This window comes from Capsicum annuum, chromosome 2, assembly GCF_002878395.1.
Source record: "Capsicum annuum cultivar UCD-10X-F1 chromosome 2, UCD10Xv1.1, whole genome shotgun sequence".
Taxonomy (NCBI): domain Eukaryota; kingdom Viridiplantae; phylum Streptophyta; class Magnoliopsida; order Solanales; family Solanaceae; genus Capsicum; species Capsicum annuum.
In genome coordinates, this window is record NC_061112.1 from 113,014,677 (window position 1) to 113,042,494 (window position 27,818).

Sequence of the window (27,818 nt, forward strand, 5' to 3'; positions counted from 1 at the left end):
GCATTACCTGAGCTTTACAGAGAGTTCTGCTATGACCAATTTGATGACATTTGGAGCAAGAAATTTTCAGTCCTTTCCAGGATAGCTTCCCATATTTCTTCTTAGGCTCATTCTTCCTTTTTTTCTATTCTTTCCTGGTCTGCTAGGCATTCGTCTAGGCTCATGAGGATCAATCACTACACCACTTGTGTTAGGCTACATTTTCATATTAGGTATTGGCTGAAGAAAGTAGTCATAAGCCTTCAAAAATGTATCTTTCTTATACCACTCTTCCACATAAAATTCAGGCTCTATACCTTTATGCTGATAAGCCAATACAGCATGTTGACATAGTATGCCTCTCAATTTTCAGCTTCTACAAGTGCAAGTCCTTGTCCTAATATCAACTATATGCCTATAAGGACCATCTAAAATTTCATACCCAATCTGTCCATTGAACCTCACTGTGCAATTTCTAGTCATATCTTTATTTTCTTCAAGTACTAGCAAAGCCATAAGAGAGATGTCTGAAATGCAGGTATTAACAAACTTCCTCATTTCAACATTTCTATCCATTATCTTATGTCTAATCTCCTCTAACATACAGATTATAGATTTATGTCTAACAGCTAAAATTCATGAATTAAAAGTCTCACACATATTATTCTCAACAATGTCACATTTAGAATACTCCCTAAAATATGCCCTGCACCATGATTTTTTTCATAATGTAATAAGTCCTCACAAATATCCTTACCAAGTTGACTGAGTTTGCCCATCTCATCCAAAAACTTCACTTCAAAACTGGATTTAGCACACCTCTAAAATTATTTTCTTCTTTCTTCTCCTCTCCAGATCTAATGTCAATTGGACCAGATGTATCTTGCACACCACCTCATTTCACAATCTGGTAACAACTCAAGTATAGTAGGTACAAGACCTTACATCAGTATAAATACAAAATCAAAACACAAAATACATGAACATGGAATGTATAGTAAATAAATAGAAGACATCAAAATTAAATTTTAAAAAGTAGACTAACCTTTTGCATATCTGACATGACAGACAGATCATGTCCAATGCCTAAGTTCAAATCTTGAATCAAGTGGTTAATGAAGAAACTCCAGCTATTTTTTGTCTTTTGATCAACCACTGCTCAGGCTATTGGATACATTTGATTATTTTCATTTCTCCCAACTGCAACTAACAATTCACCCTTGCAAGAACCTTTCAAAAAACAACCATCTAACCCAATAATTTTTCTGCACCCTGCCAGTCAGCCTCTCTTTAATGCATCAAAGCACAAATAAAAATAAATAAATAGATTTTTTCCAAGTTGAGACTCTCTATCTATCCTCACCCAACAAGAACTGTCAGGATTAATATGTTTTATCATGTCTGCATAGTCACACAACCTTGAAAATTCCATCTTCCAATCACCCAAGAATTCTTTAATGATTCTATGCTTTGCCTTGCTACAAATAGTTTTTTCCACATACAAACCCAATTTTTTTCTCACCAATTCCTAAATTTCCCACAGTTTTATATAAGGTTGTAAAGTTATTTCATCTTTGAACTTACTTACAATAAATTTAGATGAGCACAATTTATTTTTATAGTAGTAGTGCATACATGTACAGGATAGTAGTGCTTGACAACAGAGTCACCAGAATGCTTATCAATACTAGCAAACAACAACCATTTACATTTCTTGCCCTTACACCTAACTCTAACTCTATGTTTCTCATTAGGCTTAAGCTTCAATCTAACTTTGTATTCAACAGCATACTCAACCACAGCCTTTCTAAATTGCTTAGCATTTTCAAATATCATACCAAGCTCAAATATAGCCACAACACAATCAGAATCAAATCTTACTTTTTTTACTTTTCCTTTTTGCTGATAAATCAACACCCCTGACAGTTTCAGGTTCCAGTCCATCAGCACTATCATCACTATCAACTTCAAAGCTATCTATATACTTATCATCTCCCCCTAATCTTCTACTGTATCTAGCAGTCTTATTCCTTCCAATATCTTCAAATCCCCTATCAACACCTGCTGATCCAAGTTTTATTTTTTCATTTTGGACAGGTTTCTTTTGTTTCACACAGTTTCTCCTTTCATTTCTAAGAGTTCTTAACTCTTCATCATCCTCAGAATCGTCATCTTCTGGTATATTAAACTCTTGAGAATCAGCACTACTATCAAGATCTATTTCAGCCCCTTCTAGATCTGAGAGTTCATCTGCACCAGATTCTATATCTATGTTGTCAGTTTGGGTAGATTCCTCATGTAACCCTTCAACATTAATATCATGAACTGTTGATATGTTCTTACCCACATTACTATTTTCACCAACCACATTACTACTTTGATCACCTACTGTACCACAAAGAAAACCAGATGGGACCTCATCTTCTACCACTTCTACCTCATCCACAACATGGTTCATATACAAGTCTAAAAAGTCCCCATCTTCTAGGTCTTCAACAAGACTTACCAAAGTCAAGTCATTTTCTACTTCAATAAAGACTTTCTTTTTAAGGTCTTTAAAGTAGAACCCACCAACAGTCATATACCCAAATTCTTTAGTATAATAAAACAACTTGAATATAGAAAAGTGGTCTTTGTTCATACTTACATATTCCACCTCACTTTCTCCTATGTAGTGTGGACCATATTCTTCATCAGAAACAAACTTGCCACCATGGTGAAAATGAGTTGTAATAATAATATTAGCCATTAGATTCCTGAAACAAAATTCCAAAAATACCTGACAAGTTATGAATAGTAAAAACCCTAAAAAAATCCTAGCTTTTTTCGGATATTCCCAAACTACAATTACTAACGTAATATACTAACAAAGAACTAATAAACCATTTACAACAACAAGACATGACAAAAATGTGACAATATTGACATTTGCAACATACCTGAGTGCGATTCAAACACAAAACAACAACAATTTTTTAGATCCAACTCCAAATTCTTTGCAACCAATAAAGAAATGTTGAAATCAGTGTCAAACTTGAACTAATCACTCAAAAACACTATGTAACTTTTTATTATACAACAAACGAAGCATAAATTAGTAGTATTAGGAGTGAAATCGCAATTTTAGGGTTTCTGATAGATTTAGGGATGTGTATGAGGGATTTGACGTTATAAGGAGGGAAACGAAGTAGAAATTATCTTTATGTATTAATTAAAAAAAAGGTGGGGTGTAAAATATAATTGGTTATAATTGGTCAAAATCTACACGTAGACGATGACTACATACACGCACTTAACACGTTAAAAAAGAAGGCTTTAAAAAGGTGTCATGTCGGACAATTGAGCTCAGTTGAAACCATTTATGAAGGGGTAAAGGGTTCAATAGGTATCTGTCTTAGTTGAGGTGTCTATACGGAAAAAGTGAAATAGCTAAGGGGTCTATATAGCCTTAATATTTTGACAAATGAACCTTTTGGGTCCCACCTTTCGGAGAATTCTTTCTTATTTTTTCCTCTTCATTTTCTTTTCTGTCTCATTGTCATTTAACTTTTTTTTCTTCAACAAATAATGTTTTGTGCTTTTGCTCTTTCTTTTTGGGTTATTTTTTACTTATGGTTTTCTTTATTTTTCTTCATTTACCCTATTTCTTTCCAATTTTTTTTTAGTACTCTTGATACAAGTAAATTGAAGGTTTTTCTTTTTCCTTTAATTTTTTATTTGTCAATATTTATATGCAAATTAAATGGTACTTACTTTTTTATTTATTTTTTTAGTTTATTTTAAAAATATTATTTCTTTGATTTTTAGATAGTAAGGTAATATTGTTTCCATTAGTTAAATGCATGACTGATAACTCAACTTACAACAATTGACCATCAAATTCACTCAACTTTATTTTGTGTTTCAAAAGTCATTTTGTTCTGTCTAGTTAGATTTTGTAATTATTTTAATCCGAAATATAATTTTTGATATATATTTAATGATGTGACAGTTCCTAAATTTCCAAGAAAAGTTATTTTAAAAATTAAAATCAATATTTAGATTTATTTAGGACCAACTCATTCTAAATTCAATTCAATTCTTGAAAGACCGCCTGGAAATAATTTTACTATATAGAAAATTATCTTAATGATTAAAAAAAAAGATGATTGCTCTTCCATTTTTAACATGCTAAGTATTATAGATGTCCTAATAACATTGAACCATGATAAATAATATTATATAAATTCAATTATAAAAAACAGATTTATCACTTATCAAATTTAATTTTAAATTTTCGATATTCAAATTTTTCAACACCAACAAAAAGAGAGTATAATAAAAAATAGAAATTATTGTCATGATTGAATGGCCAAAATTTTATTTTCTTTTTTTTAACAAATATGAACAAATAATAGTTGGGATGAAAAAAAAAGATTCATTCTACTTAGTACCGAAACAGGAGGAAGAAAAATCAATTTGTGAAAAAAGACAAAGAAAGAATAAAAAACAGTAAACAAAAAAGTAACCAAAAAAAAAAAGAGCAAATAATGTTTTGCCCCAAAAAAGTTAATGATCGAAAAAGTAAAATAAATAAATGAATATAGAAAATGATCTGATAGTGGGACCCCAAAGTCCATTTGTCAAAAAATTAAAGACCTCATATTAAAATTTTACATATACAAACTAAAAGCATCTCGTCTCATCTCCCACTTCTAGAAGGTTGTACTACTAATTAGGCCTCCAGGAAACAGAGAACTCTGGTACAAAAATTAATTCGTCTGTCTGCTCTCTTTCTATCCCTATAAAATTCAATTTTCTCAATAATTTCGCATGTGATTTGCCCCACTGTGTCTGTACATAGTATGTCCTCCTGCTTTGCATCCTTGGATGAATCCTGGACCTTTAAATTGAATCCAGTTCCTTGCTTTCCAGATGTAATACACCATAGTCCTGCCGCTTCCTTCTTAAACTTCTTCCAATGCTCTCTTCTAATCAGCTCAAATGTAGTCTTCACATCTCCTGCGGACAGTGAAATATTGGATTATTATATGAGTTCAGCTCTTACCAGTGCAGCATATATAGCCACAGTCAACAAATATGTGGCTCTCCATTGTAGATGATTGAAATAGGCGGCAGTTGACATTTTCTATGTACATGTTCATATGTAGTAATCTTTCCTTCGTAAGCAATCTGTTCAGCAAGGTAACCACTAGTAATTGAATACTTTAGCAGTAAGGATGAATTGCCCCCATGCATCAGTGTTTCATTCTATCCCTTATAAAATTTATTTTCCTCCAACACCAGCTACTTGTTATTTTCGTTTGTACGTTGGGTACACAGAATCAGTATATGCAGAACAATAACTTCAACTAGAGTTCAAGTATAAACAAGAACACAATGAAGTGAGATCGAAATGACCTTTTCAAGAGGTGTATTTTATTCTTTCAGAAATTAAGATGAAACAGAAAATAGCCAAGTCATCCGAATTCACGAAGTTTCTTTAAGGAAATAATTTCCCTTACTGTACCCGAGGTTATAGAATTTTTCCTCCTAGAATAAAATGGCTAAACAGATCAATTGTAGCGGTACCTCAAACGGTTGGAATATCTTCGAACGCACAGGACGTTTTGATTGATCACATAGAGTAATTTGGAAGACAAGAAGTAATTTTGTATTCTGAAATTTTCATATCAAAACCTGTGGATGAAAGCAGGTTTATATAGCCATAACATGTCTCTTCTGAAAATAGGCAATGGTTCACTCCAAAGGTTACACCTTTGCTGTAAGTTCATGTCTGTTCATCAAAGATTGCATCTTTTCCTGAATAGTCATCTCATTTCATGAATCAGTGTGTCACTTCATTGAAGGATTACATCCTTCTGAAGCATCATTTCGAACCATTGCAACTCAGTTTAAAACAATATATCATTTCTGAAGCACCAGTTCGAAAACAATGCATCAGTTCACTTGAAACAGTGCAACTGTTACTGCATCTATATATAAATGAAGGTCCTAAACACTGCAGAAAAATTTTACTGCGTTTTTCCTTGGCATTCTTCGGAATTCAAATAAAGTTTGTCCAAAAAGATAGATCTCATTGATCGATCATTATCCAAATCCAAAGCCGAGCGAGCAACGATGACAATGGCACAAGACATCTATTATTTCTTACCTCACTCACCATGTGGAATAAGTGTTCTTGATTATAAATACTTTCAAGTACTCTTCTTCCACCAATGTGGGAGAAAGAGTAAATTATCTAATTTGGGAGTACACTTTTCATTTTAGTGTCTCCTTCCCCTCCATCATTTTACTCTCCATTTTTTCATTCACACTTCTTTCATATACTATGAACCCAACACTACTATCTGCTGGCTTCTGTGTCCAGATAGTGTCAGTTTTGATACATATTTCGGGTGCCTACTTCAGCCCCAAAGACTCCTTCTTTACAACTACTTTCCACAAAACCTTGCCTACCGATGCCAAGTTCCAATTCTCACACAATATTCAAACCACCCTGCTTTTTGGAGACACTTTATCCCAAGCTACTAGTGCTACCTTCCTTTTCCCTCTATAATACCCCACAAGTAATCTCTACATGTCTTATCTACCTCCTTCACTATACTAGGGGGAAGGAGAAAAACTGCATTTTATTCATCCATCTGTCAAGACCGGTTTTACCCCATACTACCAAAGCGGCCAGCAAAATTTTGACCATACTGCTTTGAGCAAATCTTCCTGAGCAAAATAAATGGTCTGAAATTTCCACTTTCTTAGAGTGGGGCAAGCAATACAAGAATCTTGATTGGAAGATTATATCAAAATTTTGAGACCTTTTCATCAGTTGGTACCCTGTCGTATGAAGCTCCCCACCTTACAAATGTCATCTTGAAAAATATTATTGTTTATGCCACATTTTTTGGGCACTTACTTGATTGTTCTTTCTTCTAAATTAGGAGCTCCCATGCTGAGGCTAGTGAGAACCTGCCATTGATGTTAGCCAACCCTAGTACTCTATCTGGAGCTGCATGGAATAAGGTAATGTGGTGTTGTGCTACCATGCCATATTGCCAAGTGACATTGTCAAGTGCCTCCTTAAGAAGGGATATTTCCGGCTTTTGCTCCATCAGGTAAATGACTATAGAGCATTCCCGTTTTTGTTCAGTTGTCATACCAGAATGATGTTTTTACCTTTCCAGGCAGGCATGCTATATTTTCCTTAACTTCATGCTTTAAGTCACAGAGGGCTCTCCAGCCGTGTGACTGTTGCCCTGATAATTTTCATGGATCGTACATGTGAAATATTTGGTTTGGGTGGAAATGAATTGACTCTCATCTAAGAGAAAACATACTGCTAGTTAATTATATTATGTCGCAGCATTAATGGAGACACTCTTTAGATGCCCGGTCCCCTTGCCAACCACTAGAACTTGGGAGGGCAATTTCTGTTGATCCTTGACAAGCCAAAACAATTTCCAAATTAATCATTTAAAAAAAAAAAACATTGCAGAGCCAAGAAGCCATCATCTAACACAAGATCTAGCAACACTTAGTATAGAAAATTCACAATCTTTCATTGATATAAACAATTGAAAGAGCAATTACACGAGAACATCAAATTAGACATTAGAGTCAATGAGTTCTCCATTCACTAACTCTCTGTAAGCAGCAACAGGCCAGATGAAGCCTCTCCAGACGAGCCTGTTAGCCAATGGAACATCAATGATGATCTCCTTCATTGTTGGCTTCTTCTCATCTCTTATTGCAATCAAGTAGCTCCTTCCTACCCACCCAATCCATCCAGCAATGTACAAGAAGAGGATCCCAGGAGTGATGAACTCACCCCAGTGCCTCTGGTCTCCACTCACTATCAGGTGTGGCAGTCCATCCGATCCGCACAACAGTCCTTGTTTCGCATAGTTGTCAAATCTGCAATGTCAATAGGTGAGTGACTTTGTAAGTGAAATAAAACATGGACTCGAGTATCAAGGAGTTGGAATCAAATGGAATGTTCTATTTTTCTATGTTTACTTAGTCTATGTCAATGACTTATGCAAGGAAAAGTTGAAAATCTGTTACAAAATAACTTGCCATTCTTTCATAAGCAAATTTACTTCGTGCGCTCCTATAGGGAGAAGGTGTTGAAGGTGGCCTCGTTTTCACACTTTTGGTTGGATAAACGGAGGACTAAACGAGTTTTTATGAGCATTATCGGGTTCTAGAATATATATCAAAAAGGAATTCTACATTTTTATATTTCGGAGCTTTTTAATTTTAAGCTTCTTATCTTACTCGTATGCTATCATAACTATAAAAATGTAATGTCTGAGATCACAATTCTAAGAATACTGATAAGTGAGACTTGAGCACCTCCACCAAACCGGTAAGTGGGATCACTGTTATTCTCACCAAAAGAAGAATCTAAGAATACTAGTCTTTAAAGAAGAAAAATTTGTACACAATCAAATACATCCACATAAAGTGTAAGAATATGATTAAATAGAAAATGATTACTAAGGACAAAGCAAGGAAAATTTAGCATATAAGAAAGAAGGGAACTTTCAAGATTCTTGCAAAATTTAAAAGAAAAGGTAACAAAGACAAACCTGCGCTTAGTTTTCTCAATAGTGGCATTAATAGCAAGTGCAGGAGCACTATCAGGTGCATACAGTTTCAAAGAATTCTCAAGCTTCTTGATCTGTTGCTTCTCCCTCTTAGCAAACTGCTTTGACTCCTTGCAAGGTGTGAGCCCAGAGATGTCAGCAGAAGCTGGAAGCACTGGTGCTGACAAAAGAATTGAAGACAAAGCAAGTGCTGCTGAGAATGCTTTTAATGAGGAAGAACTCTCATCTGTCTTAGTAGAAGCAGGGGTCTGGTTTGAAGAGCATACTATGGTTGAAGTTCTTGGTTTTGTGGTAAATTGTGAGCTAAACTTAGATGATGAAATGGGTTTTGAAAGGTTTGTAGGAATTGTGAGAGACATGTTGTAGTTCTTTCTGTCTTTAATGTATTATTTTCAAGAAAATGGTAGACAAAGAGAAAGGAAAAAAGAAGAAGTTTGGAGTGTGGAGAGTGAAGGGATGGTTTTTAGAAGTTGTGGGAGAAATGGTGATTAAGGGAGAGGATAAGGTAGGGAACTGGAGTTGAAAGGGAGCTTAGGTGGAGATATTTGATTGGCTAATTGAGTTGGATTTTGTGAGTTTGGGGGATTTCTTTTGAAATTTTATCTATCTGTGGAAGAGCAACAACCAGGGATTGCAGATATAGATACGCCTCATTTCGTGTGGCCTCCACATATTTGGAATTTTTTTTTTATTTTTTTTTTGCAAGGGGAATTTGAGAAGTGAAATGACATAGAGAAGAACTAAAATTTACAAAGAAAAAGGCCAAAAAGGCGACAGTAGACACATCTTTATTGGCCCTAAAATGGTTTGAAGAAAGATAGAATATCAGAATATTGATTGCTTTCTATTTAAGCCCGTTTGACATATTTAAAACTTATGAGATTCGTATATGTACGTTTTATTTCAAAGAAGCATGTAAAAGTAACTGGAATGGCAAAATTTTGTCTTAAAAATAATTGGTGTGTCAAAAGAACTGCCGGCATTTGTTTGTTTTAAGATTTATCTAATTAGCGACAAATTTCGCGCCCAAAATCATAACAAGTCATTGTGATGCAATTACAAAGCCAAACCAGAAACCCAGAACAATTTCATTTAAAGAATGAACAAAGAAAAAGGAAGTGTTAAGTAATAGTAAAAGCATGTTGTTCACATAAATCGAGGTCAGCAGACAATCAGTTATCTCTAACATATTATTACAATATGTCGAGTTGTCAGACTAAAAGAATCTGATATGCAAATGATCCTTCCAGAAATTAAAAGTAAAAAAATAAATGGAACAAATAAACGAAAGTATAACAGAGTTCAATTGTCTATCATCACAATGTTTACTATGAGGTCAGAAATGTTTTCTAAGATCCGGGACTCAAGTTGCATGTCTTGTTCTGGCGTGGAGCTTGTTCGGAGCGATTAACAAGACTTAAATTTTGTGACTTTGAGATCATGGTGACCATAGATGGAGTTTCATACCCGATGGTGGCGCCACTATTGCTTGAACTACCACCTTGCAGTAATATTTGTGTTGTCGTGTCTCCTCTAGTTGTCGCTCTTTGCCAAGAATGTGAACTCAAACCCGAGAGGACATAAGCTCGTCCTGTTTGTTCATAGCGCTCTCTGCTTGCCATCCTTTCTCTGATTTCAGTCAATTCCGTGTCAAGCCAGCTACAGAGAGCATCGCCTGCTTGGGCAGATACAGAAGATAGAAGAGAAGCTCTTCGGTTAGTTAGCACTGCTTGGGCACCCTCAAGATTTCCCATTTCTGCCAATTGTTGTGCCTCTGCAATGGCTTCTGCCACTGCCAGCCTATTTATCTGCCTATCAACCTCACGACTTATTAGCACATCTGTAGGAGACAACACTGGTGGCCGACTTATCTCTACTGTCTCACCCTCCACACTGACCATTTCTTCGGATGTGGTATTCTTGTAACTATATGTAATTTGCAACAGAGATGTCTTTGTTGCGCCTTGCTCAATATCAGCGGAAGGAACAGACAAGTAGAAAAGAAATTCTTTTTCCTCATCTGCATACAGATTTCCGATGTTTATTACCCCTTGCTTTCCCTGTTCAGAAATTTCATTTGCATACCTTCCTGAAGGAATAGATCCAATATATACTCCACGTGATGCTGACCTAACAGTAAGCTTTAGTTCCTGGGCGACAACACTAAGGAGACCACCAATACACATAGCAAAAGCATCTTGAACAGTACCAACAGTCTCAATGAAAGAAAATGTACCACCTGATGCATCTGAGATAGCATGCATAGTAGAGGAGTCATGGTCTAAACCAAATCCGAACGTATGTACATGGAAAGTTGGCAGTTGTCTTGCTGCTAGTGCTTCTCTATTATGAGTACAAATAGAAGAAGGCAATAGATTCAAAAAGTCTGGACCTGAGGTTGCATTCGAGGATCTGCGGTTACGAGGACTCCGCCGTTGATTGGCATTATCACCGTTATATGTGTCTCTTCCATCTGAGAGGAGAACAATGCTTGCAACTGGGTTCCTTTCACGTCTCTCTTCAAGAACTCGAACCCCCTTCTTCAGTCCTTCCACAATATTTGTCCCACCATTTGCTGAAATGGAACAGACAGCCTGTGTAGCCTCTCTACGACCTTGCTCTGTCATCCTTCGCAAGGGAAAATTTCTTTGAGCTCCTGATGAAAAAGTAACAATAGCTAGACGGTCAGAAGGCCCCAAGTTATCTATGACAAAACAAACTGCTTGCTTCAGGAGAGTCAATTTTGATCCAGCCATACTGCCACTAATATCTAGAACTGTGACCAGGTCAATAGGTGCGCGTTCTTGGTGCCGAGCATCATCAACTAGAGGGGGTGCCCTTACTCCAACAAGAACAGCAAATTTTGAAATAGTTTCAGAAGCAATAACGGCAGAATATTCTGGAAATGCTTTCAAGACCAGAGTCTCTGGATGAACAGTGGAAGGGGAGGAGGTCTGATCCATAATGATGCTGGGAAGAGGTTCATCATCAGAGAAATGAAGAGGCTCAGGAAGGGGCAGGGACACAGGTGGTGGAACACGAGGAATATTGTCAAGGTAATTATCCTCAAGTGGAGAGACACGAGTCCGCCCAGCATTATTAGTGTTTGCATCAGTACTGAAGGACGACATGAGAGGAATCTCTTTCCATTTGCATCTGCAGATGGGGCAGAGATAGTTTCCATGCTTAACACTGTTGGCAATGCAGCTGAAGTGAAAAGAGTGAGAGCATTCAGCGGTGAATATGGCCTGACCATTCCCTGGTTTCATACTCCCAAGGCAAATGGCACATGTTCTCTACAATCACAATAGAATAAAGTGGCAAGTTACAGTCAGAATTTTGTAATCAGTAAATAAATGTGTGCATGATAAATGAGGCAAATACATAATCACAATTGCCTAATCACTTCTCATTTAACTTGAAAAACCTATGACCCTTTAGGTATATCCACTCAACCAAGCAATTGCAATCTTTGCCACCAGTGTGACATTCATGGTTAATACAGTCTCAGAAAATAGTTTCACTGGTTAAAAAGGTTCTAGAGCTCTTGGGCTTTGAATGGAAATAGATGACTATCTTGCACACAGTTACCAACTGCACATATCGTTTCAAGTCACAAAATTGAGAACCTGGACTTCATTGGTAATATGTTGGAATAGGTATTTGTAACCTTTGGCTACAAGGTATTATTGACTTTGTGAAATATTGACTAAAATAACATGAACCGTTTAAACAGTAACAACTTTGTGAACAAAATATACTTGAGTCATCTAGAAAAATTTACCAAAATGAAGTACTGATAAAAACTATTGAAATATTAATCTTATGCATTTAGCAAACATAACTTAGTATGAAATTATAAGCATGAGTTAGTTGCATGGAATTCATAGGTAAACACAACCAATTTGCTGGTGTAAAAAAAAAAAATATGACATGCTACTTTGCTAGGGAACGGGGTCGCTCAAGGTAAGCCTAATAAAGTATTTGCTTTAGGCTTCAAAATATTTAAGATAAATTATATAATTTTAATTTCACTTAAAATAATATTAAAGATTGTAAAATACAATAGATACAAAATTTAAATTTAAAAAAAAAAAATCTACTTTTTAATAAAAATACCTTAAAACTTTTATCAAATTTTCATATTAATAAACAAAGTTTTTACAATAATATTCAAGGTAATGCATTGTAAACAAATAATAACATCTTATTAATTAAAACTAGTTCTTACTTTATAAATAATAATATTAGTATGCGAAGTTAAATGTTTAATGTCTACTAAAAAATTAATACATGAGAATCAAAAAATAACTCTAAATTATTGATAATATTTTTGTTATGTACATATAGTTAAGGTCTCATATTAAAATTTGACTTTAGTCCACTAATTTTATTAAAACTATTTTGCTACGAAGCAAATCATTGCTTCATGACAATATGAACAAATCAAATAATGTTTTGATCTCAAATTACTTTAAAAAGTCAAGTTTATATGATAACAAGATGCAAATAATATTGCATAGACTTAGGTTAAGCTATTTAAGCCGCATTAAAATGTAGACCATAATATTGCATAGGCTAAGCTATTTAAGCCGCATTAAAATGTAGACCACCCTTCAATTTTGTTTTATAGGGTTCAACCAAAAATACTTCTCCTTCAATTTTAGGTTGTTCGCACAAAATTGAAGAGAATAAAGAAAGTTTTTGATTATTGTGGTGTTTAATTAAAAGATATATGTGGTCTTAAATACGTGGAAAACTTATTACTTAAAGGATAGCAAAATAAGAAAGACATATTTCGAAACAGATTAAAAAAAATTAACACAAATAAATTGGAACAGAATAGTACTTATTTATCAAGTCCGTTAAACTAGCAAATTTACATTTCAATGTAATAAAAACCAAATTGGGACAACTAATATACCACTCCCCTGTCTCAATTATGTGACACTTAGGTCATGTTCTAAAAAAAATGATACATTTCTATATTCAATAATTATTTAACTTTAACTTAAACTGCTTATTTTACCGTTGATGTGATTTATAGGCCACACAAGTATTCTATAGCTTATTTATGTGTTTCACTTAAACACACCCTCTTTTGGGTACGCAAATAGTAAGAGTCTTTTCGCTACCAATCGGCATACATGGGTCTTGCCGGTATCAACAACGAGGAAGAAACAATCAAAAACAAAATTAACTACAGCACTTGGCCCAGACAACGTCTCAGTCGTTACCTTAGGGGGAAGTACATAAAAAGCAAATACGTAGTATATAGGAAAATAATCTTCTTGTAGGTAGAAAAGTCAATTATTGTTACGTCTAAGGCTCTCTCTAAGCTATTAATTAAAGATTATAATATTTATTAAAGATTATAACATCAGAAATGGTCCAACTGCATCCAACCCCTTTTATAGACATGCATACACACAGCTGGCGTAAGAATGTGTCCAAAAAATCTTAACTAACAATAAAAGATCCCCAATTTGTCAAAAGCTGAAATCATCATAATTTACCAGCAAACCCACAAACAAATCACACATCTTATACCTAGAATTTATAAAAGAAAACAAAAATTAGTAGCAAGTGTTAAACTGCTTTGTTTGTTCATTAGGTAAAAAAAATTGAGGCTCTGGTACTTTTTTTATACCAGTGGTTATTATGCACTGGCATTGTTAATAGTGAAAAGGTACTTCAACAAAGTCAAAACTTTATATTAAAGAAAGGAAACAAGCACAAAAATCCAAGAAAGGTCAACTTTTTCTGCTTTAAACTTTTAGGTAGCAATAAAATGACCTTTTTGACCTCGAGGTTGATACCAAAGTAGAGGGCAATATAGTAAATTGCTCATGCATTTCGCCGTTTATAATGCTAAAACAAAGGTGGATTTCATCTAGTTTATTCATTGAATTAGATCAATCCAAACAAACGTGATAAAACCAAAACTGAATTTCCAATATTACCCTCACCTCAGATCTCCAAATAACGGAACAAATCATAGATTTTGCTAAATCACGATACCAATTTAGTCAAAATACACTTTCTCATGCACAGAATTTTATGTTCACATGGTTAAAAAAAAAAGGTTTGTCATCACCGGTGACGAAACCACAATAAAACACAAAAATAAAATATAAAAAAAAAATGATAAGAAAAAATTCTTCAAAAAAAAATACTGACCTTAGAAGATCGGGAGGTGGTACTGAAGCTTCTAGAGAAACGAGAAAAAGTGGATGAAGATGGGGAGGAAGGTGGCCGAAGAGATGATGATGATGATTTGGAATCGGAAGATGAATTCTCCGCTGTTGGAAGAGGAGATTTAGGTTGCCGAAACGACAGCGTTTTCTGAAGTTTGCTCCATGTCCCTGACATTCTTCCTCTTTCCAACCGAAAGGGAGATGAATTGGTATTAGGGTTTGACGATTTGTAATAAATATAGGATATGGTAAATTGGAGAAGAAGAGAAAGAAATATGAGAGGAAAAAAAGACAAAACAGAAAGAAAGAAACTATTTTAAGATTTAGAGAATAATAAAAGATCTCTTCTTTCTTTTTTTAAAATATAAATGAAAAGACAAGTATGATACGCCTGGTTCGATCTAATTAAGCCCCGTTTGAATATGATTTGACAGTGATTTGAAATCAGATTTATTTTAAGTTGAAGTACGTTTTGATATATAATTTAAATTTATTAAGTTTTTTTTATTTTCATAAATATAAAACTTAGTAAATTGTAATAAAAAGAATTATTAAATTTTTATATAATTTTATCAAATTAACGAGCAAAATGATAGTTCATAAATAAGATACTAAAAAATCATAATAACTCGCAATCTTCATGTTCTTTTTATAAATAAGTACAGTATTTGTAATTATAAACTTTTAAATATACATAATTTTATAAATATTAATGAGTTAATTTTTTAATATAATTCTTTGACGTGGTATTAATAATCTATTTTTATCGAGTGTGAATTTATTTTTATTTTTTTATATAAAATCTAAAAGGATGGGTCGTTTTTACTAAATTTAAAGTTTTACATTTTAAATTTTTTGAATGTATAAATAATGTTTTTTGAAGAATTTATTATCAGAACATAGGATTTCAAATCACATATGGAAGCACTAATATTAAACAATAATTCCAAATTACAGTGTCAAACGTCTACTAATTAATTTCTGTTGAATTGGTACCAAAAAACAGAATGACTTTTGATCTTAAGCATAATTTTTTTTGTGGGTGAAAGAATTATAAAGTTTAAAACTACACGTTATTAAGTGAGTGCCAGTTTTAGTAAGAAATAAAGTAAGAGAGGCAAAGGAGGAGTAATTTGGGGGAACTTTTAATTTCATTTTTGGGAGTAATATCTTCATTTTTAAGTGTCTAGATCCTCAATGTTGACTTTTGGATAGTTTACAATTGTGGTCACTTTCTTAGTATTTGTAAATTGTAACCATAGTGTTAAAAAGTTTACATCTCCCCTAAATTTTGAATATATGTATATGATTACATAGTGTGAACTCATTGACAAATATTATCGCTTGGTCTAGTGGTAGATGGACTAATATTAAGGGCCTCTCTTCTACCGCGGACGTATATTCAAACCCCATTACAACATAGTTATTTTTTTAATTTTTTATATTTCTTTAAATTCAGAACCCACTGACTTCAAATTCTGACTCCGCCTTTAATTTTAATTTTTTTTTTTAACATAATTTGCTAATGATGACATAATATAAATATATAACTATTTAAATGCAACATTAAAATTTGATCTTTAAGTTTTGGAAGAGTAAGATTTTTGGTGGAGAAGGCCAAAAGGTTTTCAAATTTTATGTTTGAGTAATTAAAAAAATAAAAAAAGTACTTTCATTTAGAGAGTCTAGGGGTGTTCACCAGTGGCGGACTCAGGATTTTAAGGTTGTGGGTGTTTTAATCAGGGGTGGAGCTACAGTACCCTACGAGGGTTCAGACAAATCTAGTAGCTTTTACGTAAACTCTATATTTACACTAAAATTTTGAATATATGTATATGATTACACAATGTGAACCCATTGACAAACATTATCGCTTGGCCTAGTGGTAGATGGACTAATATTAAAGGCCTCTCTTCTGTCACGGATGTGTGTTCAAACCCCATTACAGCATATTTATTTTTTTGATTTTTTATATTTCTTTAAATTCAGAATCCACTAACTTCAAATTCTGGCTCCGCCTTTGGCTTTAATTTTTTTTTTTAATATAATTTGCTAATGATGACATAATATAAATATATGACTATTTAAATGCAACATTAAAATTTGGTTTTTAAGTTTTGGAAGAGTAAGATTTTTGGTGGAGAATGCCAAAAGGTTTTCAAATTTTTTGTTTGAGTAATTAAAAAATACAAAAAAGTACTTTCATTTAGAGAGTCTAGGGGTGTTCACCAGTGGCGGACCCAGGATTTTAAGGTTGTGCGTGCTTTAATCAAGGGTGGAGCTACAGTACCCTACAAGGGTTCGGGCGAATCCAGTAGCTTTTACGTAAACTCTATATTTACACTAAAATTTTGAATATATGTATATGATTACATAGTGTGAACCCATTGACAAACATTATCGCTTGGCCTAGTGGTAGATGGACCAATATTAAGGGCCTCTCTTCTGCCGCGGACGTGTGTTCGATTCCCATTACAACATATTTATTTTTTTGATTTTTTATGTTTCTTTAAATTCAAGGACCCACTGACTTCAAATTCTGGCTCCATCTTTGACTTTAATTTTTTTTTTTTTACATAATTTGCTAATAATGACATAATATAAATATATGACTATTTAAATGCAACATTAAAATTTGGTCTTTAAGTTTTGGAAGAGTAAGATTTTTGGTGGAGAAGGCCAAAAGGTTTTCAAATTTTTTGTTTGAGTAATTAAAAAAATACAAAAAGTACTTTCATTTAGAGAGTCTAGGGGTGTTCACCAGTCGCGGACTTAGGATTTTAAGGTTGTGGGTGTTTTAATCATGGGTGGAGCTACAGTACCCTACGAGGGTTCGGACAAATCTAGTAGCTTTTACGTAAACTCTATATTTACACTAAAATTTTGAATATATGTATATGATTACATAGTGTGAACCCATTGACAAACATTATCGCTTGGCCTAGTGGTAGATGGACCAATATTAAGAGCCTCTCTTCTGCCGCGGACGTGTGTTTGAACCCCATTACAGCATATTTATTTTTCAACTGAGATTCATTAGACTATAGACAATCACTAATTTTAACTTTCTTTTTCAACCTTGTTGAGCAAGAATTTATGTGTTCATCTTTTGGGGGGTTTATCATATCATTCTATTAATTGTAGTTTTCAATATTTTTTTAGAAGCGTTCATACGGTGTTGTTCATAGTTTTGTCGAAGTATAACACTCAGTTGACATCTTAGTTTCAAGGTTGAGATACAACACTTGGTTGACATCTCATATGTTAGATTGAATTTGTTTTTTTAAATCTTCAACTTTTATTATTAACTAAAGTTATAAATAAAAAAATAGAACCAAATTGAACAAAACCAACAAGAACTAAACCGACGGTTTTTTTTTTGTTTGGTTTGATTTGGTTTTAGAAATTTAAAAACCAACTAAGTTGATTTGGTTATGATTTTGACCAATAACCGACCCATGAACACCCCTAATCGAGACAAGGCTTTCAGCCAAAATAAAATATTTTTACTGTATTAATTTATGTGATATTATTTGATCAAATGTGAAATTTAATAAATAAGGGACTACTTTGTTATGTTTATCAAATTGTGTTATTAAAGTCACGTTAATGCTCTTTTACTTTTCTTTATAACAAAATGTTAAATGGACCCAAAGAGGTAAAATGTGATTATATCACTAGATAGTTATCAAATAATTAAACAAAAGGTGAATTTTATCTAATTACATCATATTATGTTATAAACTCTGTCATGGATTTTGGATTTGGACCTGAGGTGAAGTTACAACCCAACAAAAGAGTGGATCTCCTTTGAAATTCGGGTTAAGCAAACATGTTAAATAGGAATAGTTACCCACTGAAGAGATTATGCAGATTATGTTGAAGTTTTGGCTTTATCTATATTCTTTCATCTCTCTCCCCTTCAATAGTCTATTATCTCATCTCCTTCTAGTTACCTTCTTCTTTTATTATTCGTAAATTTCTCATCAGTATTGTTCATTGTTACATTGTTGCTCAAATTCTTATTTGTATTCAGATTTAAATGTATAATATATATTAGAGTTGTGGTGTGAATTTGAGGTTGTTACATACCATTAAATTAGATAAAATTCACCACATCACCAGTTTTAATTCAAAATAAATGTTGTAATTAATAAAGTATACCATTAAGTTTTAAGTTACTAATAAATTTATAGAAGTAGTTAACTCATAATTAGTGTATCTAAGTGGCACATACTAAACGCGAACTTGAATCTAATTACATCAAAGGTCCAAAAAAAAATACTTTGTACCTCGGTCCAACAATACTTGTTCATTATTACTGACTTGGCACGCACCTTAAAAACAATATATAATATGGATAATTTTACTAAATTACTCTTTGAATATAATAAATTTAATGTTTTTAAAAATGGATTGAATAATGATTAGTATTTGATATCAAGGGTAAGATGACACAGATCGATAAATTATCCATTGATTTTTTACGATTTTTAGTATAGTGGACAATTAAAAATGAACGGTGAAAATAGAAATTTAAATTAACAAACTCATACAAATTAAAATCAGTTGATCAATAATGTATAGTTAAAATAATATAAATAATTAGATGCAACAAACAAAGAAAAAACAAGGGAAAACTTGCTCTAACTCAATAAAAATAGTAGAATGCAGTTAGCCCATAGTATTATTTTTTTAAAAGAAAGAAATGGAATTTGCCAGTTCTTGGGTAAACGGAGGTTAACAACATTAATAAACAGTGCGTTTAAAAATAAGTAAATTGTATGTTTTGATACATATTTAAAGAGAGTGTCCGTTTGATATGCTGTGTTGAAAAAATATAGTATCTTTCGACTCTGAACTCTCTTACTCACGATGACCAAGGAGAAAAAAATGACTTGTTATGGGTATTTTGAAAAAGTAATCATAATTCCAAAGGAGGCAATTGAATGAGCAGCACTTATAATCATTTAAACTCAAAAAGAGAACAAGATAAAGTTACCAAAAAGTTATCAAAGTGAAATCATATATTAGGGTTTCATTTCCTTTGACATGATAACTAATTAGAAACCAAAATATACTACTCCTATTTTTAAGTTTCCACTCTTATACTCACGTATCAATCCCTGAAATATAAGCCCCTAATTAATATTATTAGCAAAATTCCTATAAGAATAATCATGTGCAGATAGGAGCAGCAATTTGCTGTCCATAAAAATTAATATTTGCATTTGAACAAGTTGCAGTGATTTCATGGCCATTGAAAGTTAAGTCCAAATCCCTTATCTCAATCCCTTGGCATCGGAAACTTTTGCTGCAATTAAGCACTACTCCCACTTTTGATGCTGAAGTTCCTCTTATGTTGATGAATTTAACATTTGAAATCTGCACTTGTGATTCACCACCCTGTGGAGAAATATACTTTAATTAATTACAAGGATTAAAAATGCAATAAAACATTAAAATGTTTATTTACTTTTTGAAACCTTGTCTTCAAAAAACGCATATAAGTTTTTACCAATAGACATACAATTGTATAAAGTATACTGTCAAACCTTAGACGTTTGTCCGGATATTATTTGTTTCTTCTAGCGAAGTGTTGTTATGGAGCATAAATAATTAGTACTACAACATAACATAACATAACATGAAAAATAGTTTATGCATGTTGCAATGTTTGATCAGGCAATTTAAAAGAGACATCAAAGTATTTTTGAAAATTGTAGTGTAAAACAAGTTATAGACATTTGTGCGGCTATATAAACTTAAAAAAAAAAAAAAAAAAAAAAAAAAAAAGTAAAATAAAAATAAAAAAAATGTTTACTACTATAAAAAAGAAAAAAAAAAAAAAAAAAAAAAAAAAAAAATGTGACATATAAGTAATGTACCTGTTTACTACAAGTTGAATGAGGACAATATTGTTGATCAATGATGATAGGATTTTCAACATGATTCACATCAATATCTTCAAAGGTGACATTGAAAACTTTGCTAGGAGGTGAAGGTGCCCAACTCTTTATCCTTAGTCCATTTTGAGTCCTCACAAGTGTACAATCCCTCACAACAACTCCATTCACATCAGCTTCATTTTGGTACTTTCCTAAACTTCCAATGCTAATGCCATGACCAGGGCCACAATAGACCTCAGAAATGTGAATATTCGATGTACCAGGACCAATCGAAATGCAATCATCACCAGTAGAAATTTTTGCTTTGTGAATGATGGTATCGTTGGAGTTGCCTATATGAATCCCATCAGTGTTTGGGCTATCGCCGGGTGCTGTTATGGTCACGTCCTCGAAATGAATTCCTTGGCTACCATCAATTTGGTAATGGAAGAACTTGCTGTTGATTGATGTTATGCTTTGTATCAAGACATTGCTCATGTCATTGAATTTTATAGACTGTTCACAATATACAGGAAATAAAATAAAATCTTGTTAGACTATTAAAATGTTCCAAACCAAACATAAGTTATGATCTATATGGTGCTTGTGCTTCTTCTTCTTGTTGCCTCTTTTTTATGGTTCTTTTAGCCGAGGGTCTACTTATTGATACTAACCTCTCTATGATAAGGTGTACGTACAATCTATCCTCCCTAGGCCACCTGAGGTATTACATTGGGTTTGTTGTTGTTGATACAACTCCAAACTAAAGACATTTTAATTTTTTAAATGGGAAAATTACAATCGATGTTTTTGGGTCATCTACTTTACAAAACATGTACACAATGTGTAAGTAGTGTATACTTTATATAGTAAATACATAAAATATACACAACAGATACAACCAAAGTATAAGACAGTATATACTTTGACCATATTGATAAACTAGATGGCTCAATATATTTACGTAAGTTTCTCATTTTAAACTCATGCCAAGGGGAAGGCTATCTTTTATTCTTATGGAAAATATTACAGTTATCTTCCTTTCCTATTTTATTTTCTTGTTCTGATTTACTTTGTCTATAGTAAGAAAATAAAAAACTAAAAGGAAAGAAAATATTTAATATGGTGAAGTAAGAAATATTTTACCGAAGGAGGATGCCTGCTGTTGGCTTTAACATTATATAGGGACCATGCAGATGGACCTTGGCCATCTAAAGAACCTTTTCCATTAATAGTCAGTCCATTAATATGCTGAAATAATATCCAGTATTCATATCTGCTGTTACCAGTGGGAGCTCTCAAAACTCCATTTACGTTGAAAATAGTTGGGCCATTGCATGGGCCACTAAATGTTACTGTATTCAACAAGAAAGTCCCTGGTGGAATGAAGATTGTGCCTCCTACTTTGCTTTTACATGCTTGGCTCCATGCCTTCAAAATTGCCTACATGCACAATAACAAACAAAAAGATTAAGAATAATGCTAATTATAATAATATATATGTATATATTAAAGTGAATTTGACCAGCTACCTGTGTAAAAATTCTAAAGCATCCTTAGTTAGCGGTACAACTAGAAATTTTCATAAAGAAAATTTAAAATATAAAAAATAAATGCACGAGAAAGCCAAAGACACATGACATATTCCCTTGGACAAGGATATATGACTCCACCATCGTACACAGCGTGGCTTAAGGGTGAGGCTAGTAAAACCTTTGCTTTAGCCCTCCACAATCTTAAGGCCTCAATAAAATTTAATTGTTAATTTTATAATTTTATTATTATTTTCGACAATATTGAATATAGTTAAGAAAAAAAAAAAAGCTATCATCATTCAATAGAAATATTTTGAAATTTTGAATTAAACTACTCAAATCTTTATAATAATAAATAATATATTTACAATGACATCCAAGGTAATGTATTGAAAATGCATGACAAAAGTATTATTAACTTGAATCATTTCTTACTGTTACAAATAATAATATTACTATGTGAAATATAATACTACACTAAAAAGAACAATTAAGAAAAAGCAACATTAACTTTTTATATATTATGTAAATGTATATTTTTAAGCGTCAAATTTGAATTTGCTTTAGGTCATTAATTTTATCGAGACATCCTTGAACGTTTACACTAATGGTATAATAATACGTTATTATAAATTACTTTGTCTTAATAATTCTAGATTACTAATCTCACTTATTACGAACAATTGTGATTTTACCTGGCTACTATCAGTCTTCCCATCAGGCAAAGCACCAAAATCTTGAATATTAACCACTGTACCTTTACCATGAACCTGAGAAACCTTAATAATTATCAAGAAAATAACAAAGAAAGAGAGGAAATGAAAGAAGAAAAAGGAAGAAGCCATTGCTAGCGCTATTGATTTTGTATTATTCTCTTCCAATACTTGTGGAAGATGGAAATTTTAAGTTAGCACTTGCAAATGATTGCTCGGGTATTTATTTAGTCAAACTTCTATAGTCGAAAATGGAAATGATCCAAATCAAATCTCGATTTTAATGTGAGGATGCATTAGATTATATTGAGGTATCTCACTTTCCTCTTTATAATATGTAAATTAAGTTATATAGATCAACTACAAGATTTTCACATTATACTTTATTTAGTTTAATAAGTAATAGTAAGTTAAGTACCATTTTAAGAAGTCACTAATTAATACTGTCTACTATATAACTTTACCTATAATTACCTCAAAGGTAAGTTTAATATGTGAATAATCAATATCATCAACACGTATAGGGGGCAATTAGCAGTAGTATTATTTAATCTTGTTTCCTAGTATTTTAACGTATGCATAATTATAATACATGTATTAGTTAGTATTCTATTAAGTATTATATGGTGTATAGCTTAGTTTTAAATTCTTATATCATATCTTCTTAAATCATTTAGTTAACCACAATGTTTTACGGTGTATAGCTTATTTTTAAATTCTTATATTATATCATCCTAAATCATTTAGTTAACCACAATAATATTACTTGTAAATAAGACATTGATATTTTGCCCTAAATATAATATTTATAATATTATATTTTACACAATAATATTTATAATTGCACTAAATTTATGAAGATTGTTTTACCTTTTTTCTTGTATGAAAACCTTTCCTATTACCAAATATCCTTCAACTATTCAAAATAGTACACAAATACCCTCATTTCATCTTTAGGCTCAAAAATACTCTTAGGGGTCGTTTGCTAGAGTGTTTAAGATAATACTGAATAGGTTATATTAGTAATGCTGGGATTAGTAGTACAGGGATTAGTAATACTGAAATTATTTTTTATACAGTGTTTGGTTTGATGTATTGAAAACAATATGTATTGTTATATTTTAAAAAGAATATTGTATGTTTACAAAAATATTCTTTGACATATTATAACTTTGTCTGTTCTTTGCAAAACTTCTTTCTTTTAAAAAAAAAATAAAAATAAAAAAGTAAAAATATAACTAATTATTTACTTTGGAATTTTAAGATTCAATCATTCACTTATATATATTTTTTTTGTTATCTATTCTTTATTTGTTCATCATTTTTTTGTTGTTTCCACTTTGTGATGTTCTTACGTTGGAGGAAGATACGTGTAACTTTTGAACGAGACAATAGAATTATTATTGATATAAATTTGTGTTCCGTAGAGTGCATGTTAAAACTAAGTAGAAAAAAAAAAAAATTATTTATGATATCCTATTTACAGAATTAAAGTTTGTATGCAATCATGCAATTTATTTTCGGATTGTGACCAATAATTATTTTTTAAGTTAATGGAATAGTTTTTTTATGACTAAAATTATTTGGAGGGATATTATTAACTTGATAAATTGAAAAGAAATAACTCACATTGAAAAGATTTAAAAAAAAAATTAAAGAAATTTGAGGGCATTTTTGTCTTGACACATATTTATCCATGGATTACTAATCCCACCAAGTTGGGTGTATAACTAATCCATGTATTAGTTATACATAGCTTCAAAATTGCTACCAAACAATGTACTAAGTAATCCCATCATTTGATCCATGGATTATATCCTACCAAACGGGTCCTTAATGTAATAGAAATGACTCAAAATGCCCTTCTTCCTCTATTGGTTCAAAAATACCCCTCCATCCACCTATTTAGATAAAAAAATGCCCTTAACATTAAATTTAAATCCAAAAATGTCTCCTCCTTTATATTATATTATTTTTTGGATTCACGTAGGGGTAATTTTTTTTGTAATTATGATATTATATATTTTTTGGTGGAATAGATATGCGTTAATTAGTATATTATTTTTTTGGTTTCATGTAGTGGTGGGCTTTTTTTAGTTATAATTTATTTTATTATTATATTATTTTGGAGTTTTTTAATTACAATTTTTTATTATTATATTATTTCTAATTTTTTTAATTATAATTTTTTATTATTATATAATTTTTGTGGGTTTTTCATCAAGGGTGGGTTTTTTTCTTTAATTATTATTTTTTTAGTTTTAGGTTGGTGCCAAGTTATCAAGTAATTTATAGTATATCATGATAGCTATATTTATGGTAATTTTTATTTTTTCAATAAATATATTTTTTCTATTTTAGGACTCTTAATTTCCTTCCATATATTTTAGGACTCTTAATTTTTCTATATGTTTTGGGTTTCATATTTATATATTTTAGGACTCTTAATTCCATTCTATATATTTATTTATAAAATAAAAATTAAAAAAAAATTAAATGATTTTATCTATTGTAAAGTCTTCTAATGGAGAATGTTTTTTTAAAAAAAGTTATTATTATTTTTTTTGGTTTCACGTAGGGATGTTTTTTTAATTACATTTTAATATACATATAAGTGTCACACCCCTGTTTTTCACCGCATCCAACCCCGCTAGGGAGTTGGTTTTGGAGAAAACGGTTTTTCCGATTAAAGCGACGTTTTGAAAAGGGATTACTTTACTTACAGAGTCGCCACTTGGAATTGAGTTTGGGTGTTCCAAGTCACCTTATTGAATCCCTATTCAAAAGGAAATGACTCTTCAATTTTTATTTTTTTCGTCTGCGAACTAGAAATCCGGATAAGGAATTCTGTTGACCGAGGGGAAGGTGTTAGGCACCCCTCGAGTCCCGTAGTTCTAGCACGGTTGCTTTAATGACTTACGTTTGGCTTAAATTAAATTTTTTTTTTTTTTAGGATTTATAATATTTGTTAACCTAAAAGTTGTTTGCCTCCCGCTTTTAATTTATTTTGAAATTATTTATTATATTGACGTGTGGCTTACCGATAGTAGCACTTTTCGGCCTCACCACAAATTTTGGCACGTTTCTCGCACCTTTACGACATATATAAGTCGTCCCTATTTTCCTAATCTAAATAAGCACCTAACGGGTTTAAAACCTCCCCAACCCAATTCAATTGGCTTCAAATGATAAATTAATTTAATTATGACGAGTGGTCGGTAGCAGGGCTTTCCAACTTCATAGTCAATTTTCGCTTGTATATTAAAACTTAATTTATTTGAGATTAAGAACCTAACTTGTTCTTTTATAAGTCCGCTTCCTTGCAAATGAGTTCTCTCTCTCTCTCTTTTTCAATAGCAACGAGTCTTGAATAAATTCGGAACTCATCTTGTACTTTTTCACGTTAACTAATGATTGGGCCTTAAGCATATTTAGAGAAGAATGTAAAAGTAAAGATAATTAGAAACTCGTGATGTCTCTGTCATAATGAACTATGCATTCAATGAATCAAGTCGTACCCAAAGAAAGTAAAGTGAGAACAAGCATTTGAACCATATTTAAACAATTCCATATAAAATCATGATCAATACTAGTAAAATTAAAAATTAAATAGTGACATAGTTAATGGACACCTTTGCAGATGTCTATTTAATAATGACAAATTGAATTAGACAAGCTAAATGGAAAGGGGATTTTCATGCCAAAAACTTCAAAGGCTAATAAAATTCTAACTTAAAATAGTAAGGTTAACACACTGTAAGAAAAGATCTTAGTAACTGAAATTTTAAATAAACCCATAGACAAACATGATTAAAAGAACTTTACGCCAAAAACATAATTTGAATTAGACAGTAACTTAGATTGAAGTGCAAGAAAGCGCATATTATGATACCAACTTTAAGTTAAATTTAACTATACAAAAATATAAAAATACTCCCTAATCATATTATAGCATCGAAGATTCATAACTCGTTAACACATGTGAAATTTGAGCAACTTAGTAATGCTAGAATCAAGTCTCGTATAATCTTAATGTACGTTATCTCTTGTGAAAATAATTAACAACAAAGCAACGGAGAGCGACATAAAATCATGAATCAAACCCCAAACTTTAACTTGTTGTCTACTCGTTTTGTCGCTAAACTAAATAGTGGTTTCGAGTAATTTTTACCCGAAATAATCAATTAATTAACAATATAATCAAACTTTATATTAACAGAAAATGAAACATCGAGATGTAATGCGAATCATGTAAACTTTTATTATGATCCCAAATTTCCTACAATACTCGTAGGTAAGAGGATTTGATTATTTAATTCATTCAAATAACTTAGAAATTACAAACAAAATATAAGTAAAGAATGGACCTTTACGTTGGAGACCTCGATGACAAACAAAACAACCGAACGGAAATCTCGAATAGACCAAAACTCAACTCACAACTCTTTTTCCTCTCTGTTTTTCTAATCTTTTTCTTTCTTCTGTTTTTTTTTTTTTTTTTGCTAATTCTTGCTTTTTGTTTTTGTTTTCCGTGTGTGTATTTTTTTTTTAAGTGCATGTGTGCATGTGTGCATGTGTTTATATAGTGTATGTGTTTGTGTCGCGTGTGTGTGTATTTGGTGTCGTGTGTTTGTGTGTTTGGAAAATGGGGGGAGAGGTTTGTGAGAGTGGGGCTTGTGGGTGGTTTGGGTAGTTTAGGATTCCCTTTTTTATTTTTTTTATTTTTTTAATTATTATTATTATTATTATTTTATTTTTTTTAATTTTAATTTTAATTAATATTTTAAATAAAATAAAAAATAATAAAATCTATTTTAAAACTAACAAAATACAAGACTAGCTAGTCTTAGGAATATGGTTAAGAAATATTAATATCACAACATTCTTTATTAAAAATTGA

At 31.9% G+C, this 27,818-nt stretch overlaps 3 protein-coding genes across 3 annotated transcripts; all 3 read right to left on the reverse strand.

Moving 5' to 3' along the window:
- Positions 1-7,516: 7,516 nt before the first annotated feature.
- LOC107858989 (photosystem I reaction center subunit III, chloroplastic) lies at positions 7,517-9,421 on the reverse strand. The gene is made up of 2 exons (XM_016703826.2): positions 8,568-9,421; positions 7,517-7,890 (listed from the first exon to the last, which is right to left on the reverse strand). Exons 1-2 carry the CDS (start codon positions 8,942-8,944, stop codon positions 7,581-7,583), a joined length of 687 nt encoding a protein of 228 aa, XP_016559312.1. The 5' UTR covers positions 8,945-9,421; the 3' UTR covers positions 7,517-7,580.
- A 290-nt stretch (positions 9,422-9,711) lies between these two features.
- On the reverse strand, positions 9,712-15,244 carry LOC107858987 (E3 ubiquitin-protein ligase WAV3). The gene is made up of 2 exons (XM_016703824.2): positions 14,766-15,244; positions 9,712-11,881 (listed from the first exon to the last, which is right to left on the reverse strand). The coding sequence occupies exons 1-2, from the start codon at positions 14,955-14,957 to the stop codon at positions 9,935-9,937; spliced, it is 2,139 nt and encodes a 712-aa protein (XP_016559310.1). The 5' UTR covers positions 14,958-15,244; the 3' UTR covers positions 9,712-9,934.
- A 4,716-nt stretch (positions 15,245-19,960) lies between these two features.
- On the reverse strand, positions 19,961-23,864 carry LOC107857987 (exopolygalacturonase-like). The gene is made up of 5 exons (XM_047407772.1): positions 23,859-23,864; positions 22,901-22,984; positions 21,817-22,113; positions 20,671-21,186; positions 19,961-20,188 (listed from the first exon to the last, which is right to left on the reverse strand). Exons 1-5 carry the CDS (start codon positions 23,862-23,864, stop codon positions 19,961-19,963), a joined length of 1,131 nt encoding a protein of 376 aa, XP_047263728.1.
- Positions 23,865-27,818: the final 3,954 nt, after the last annotated feature.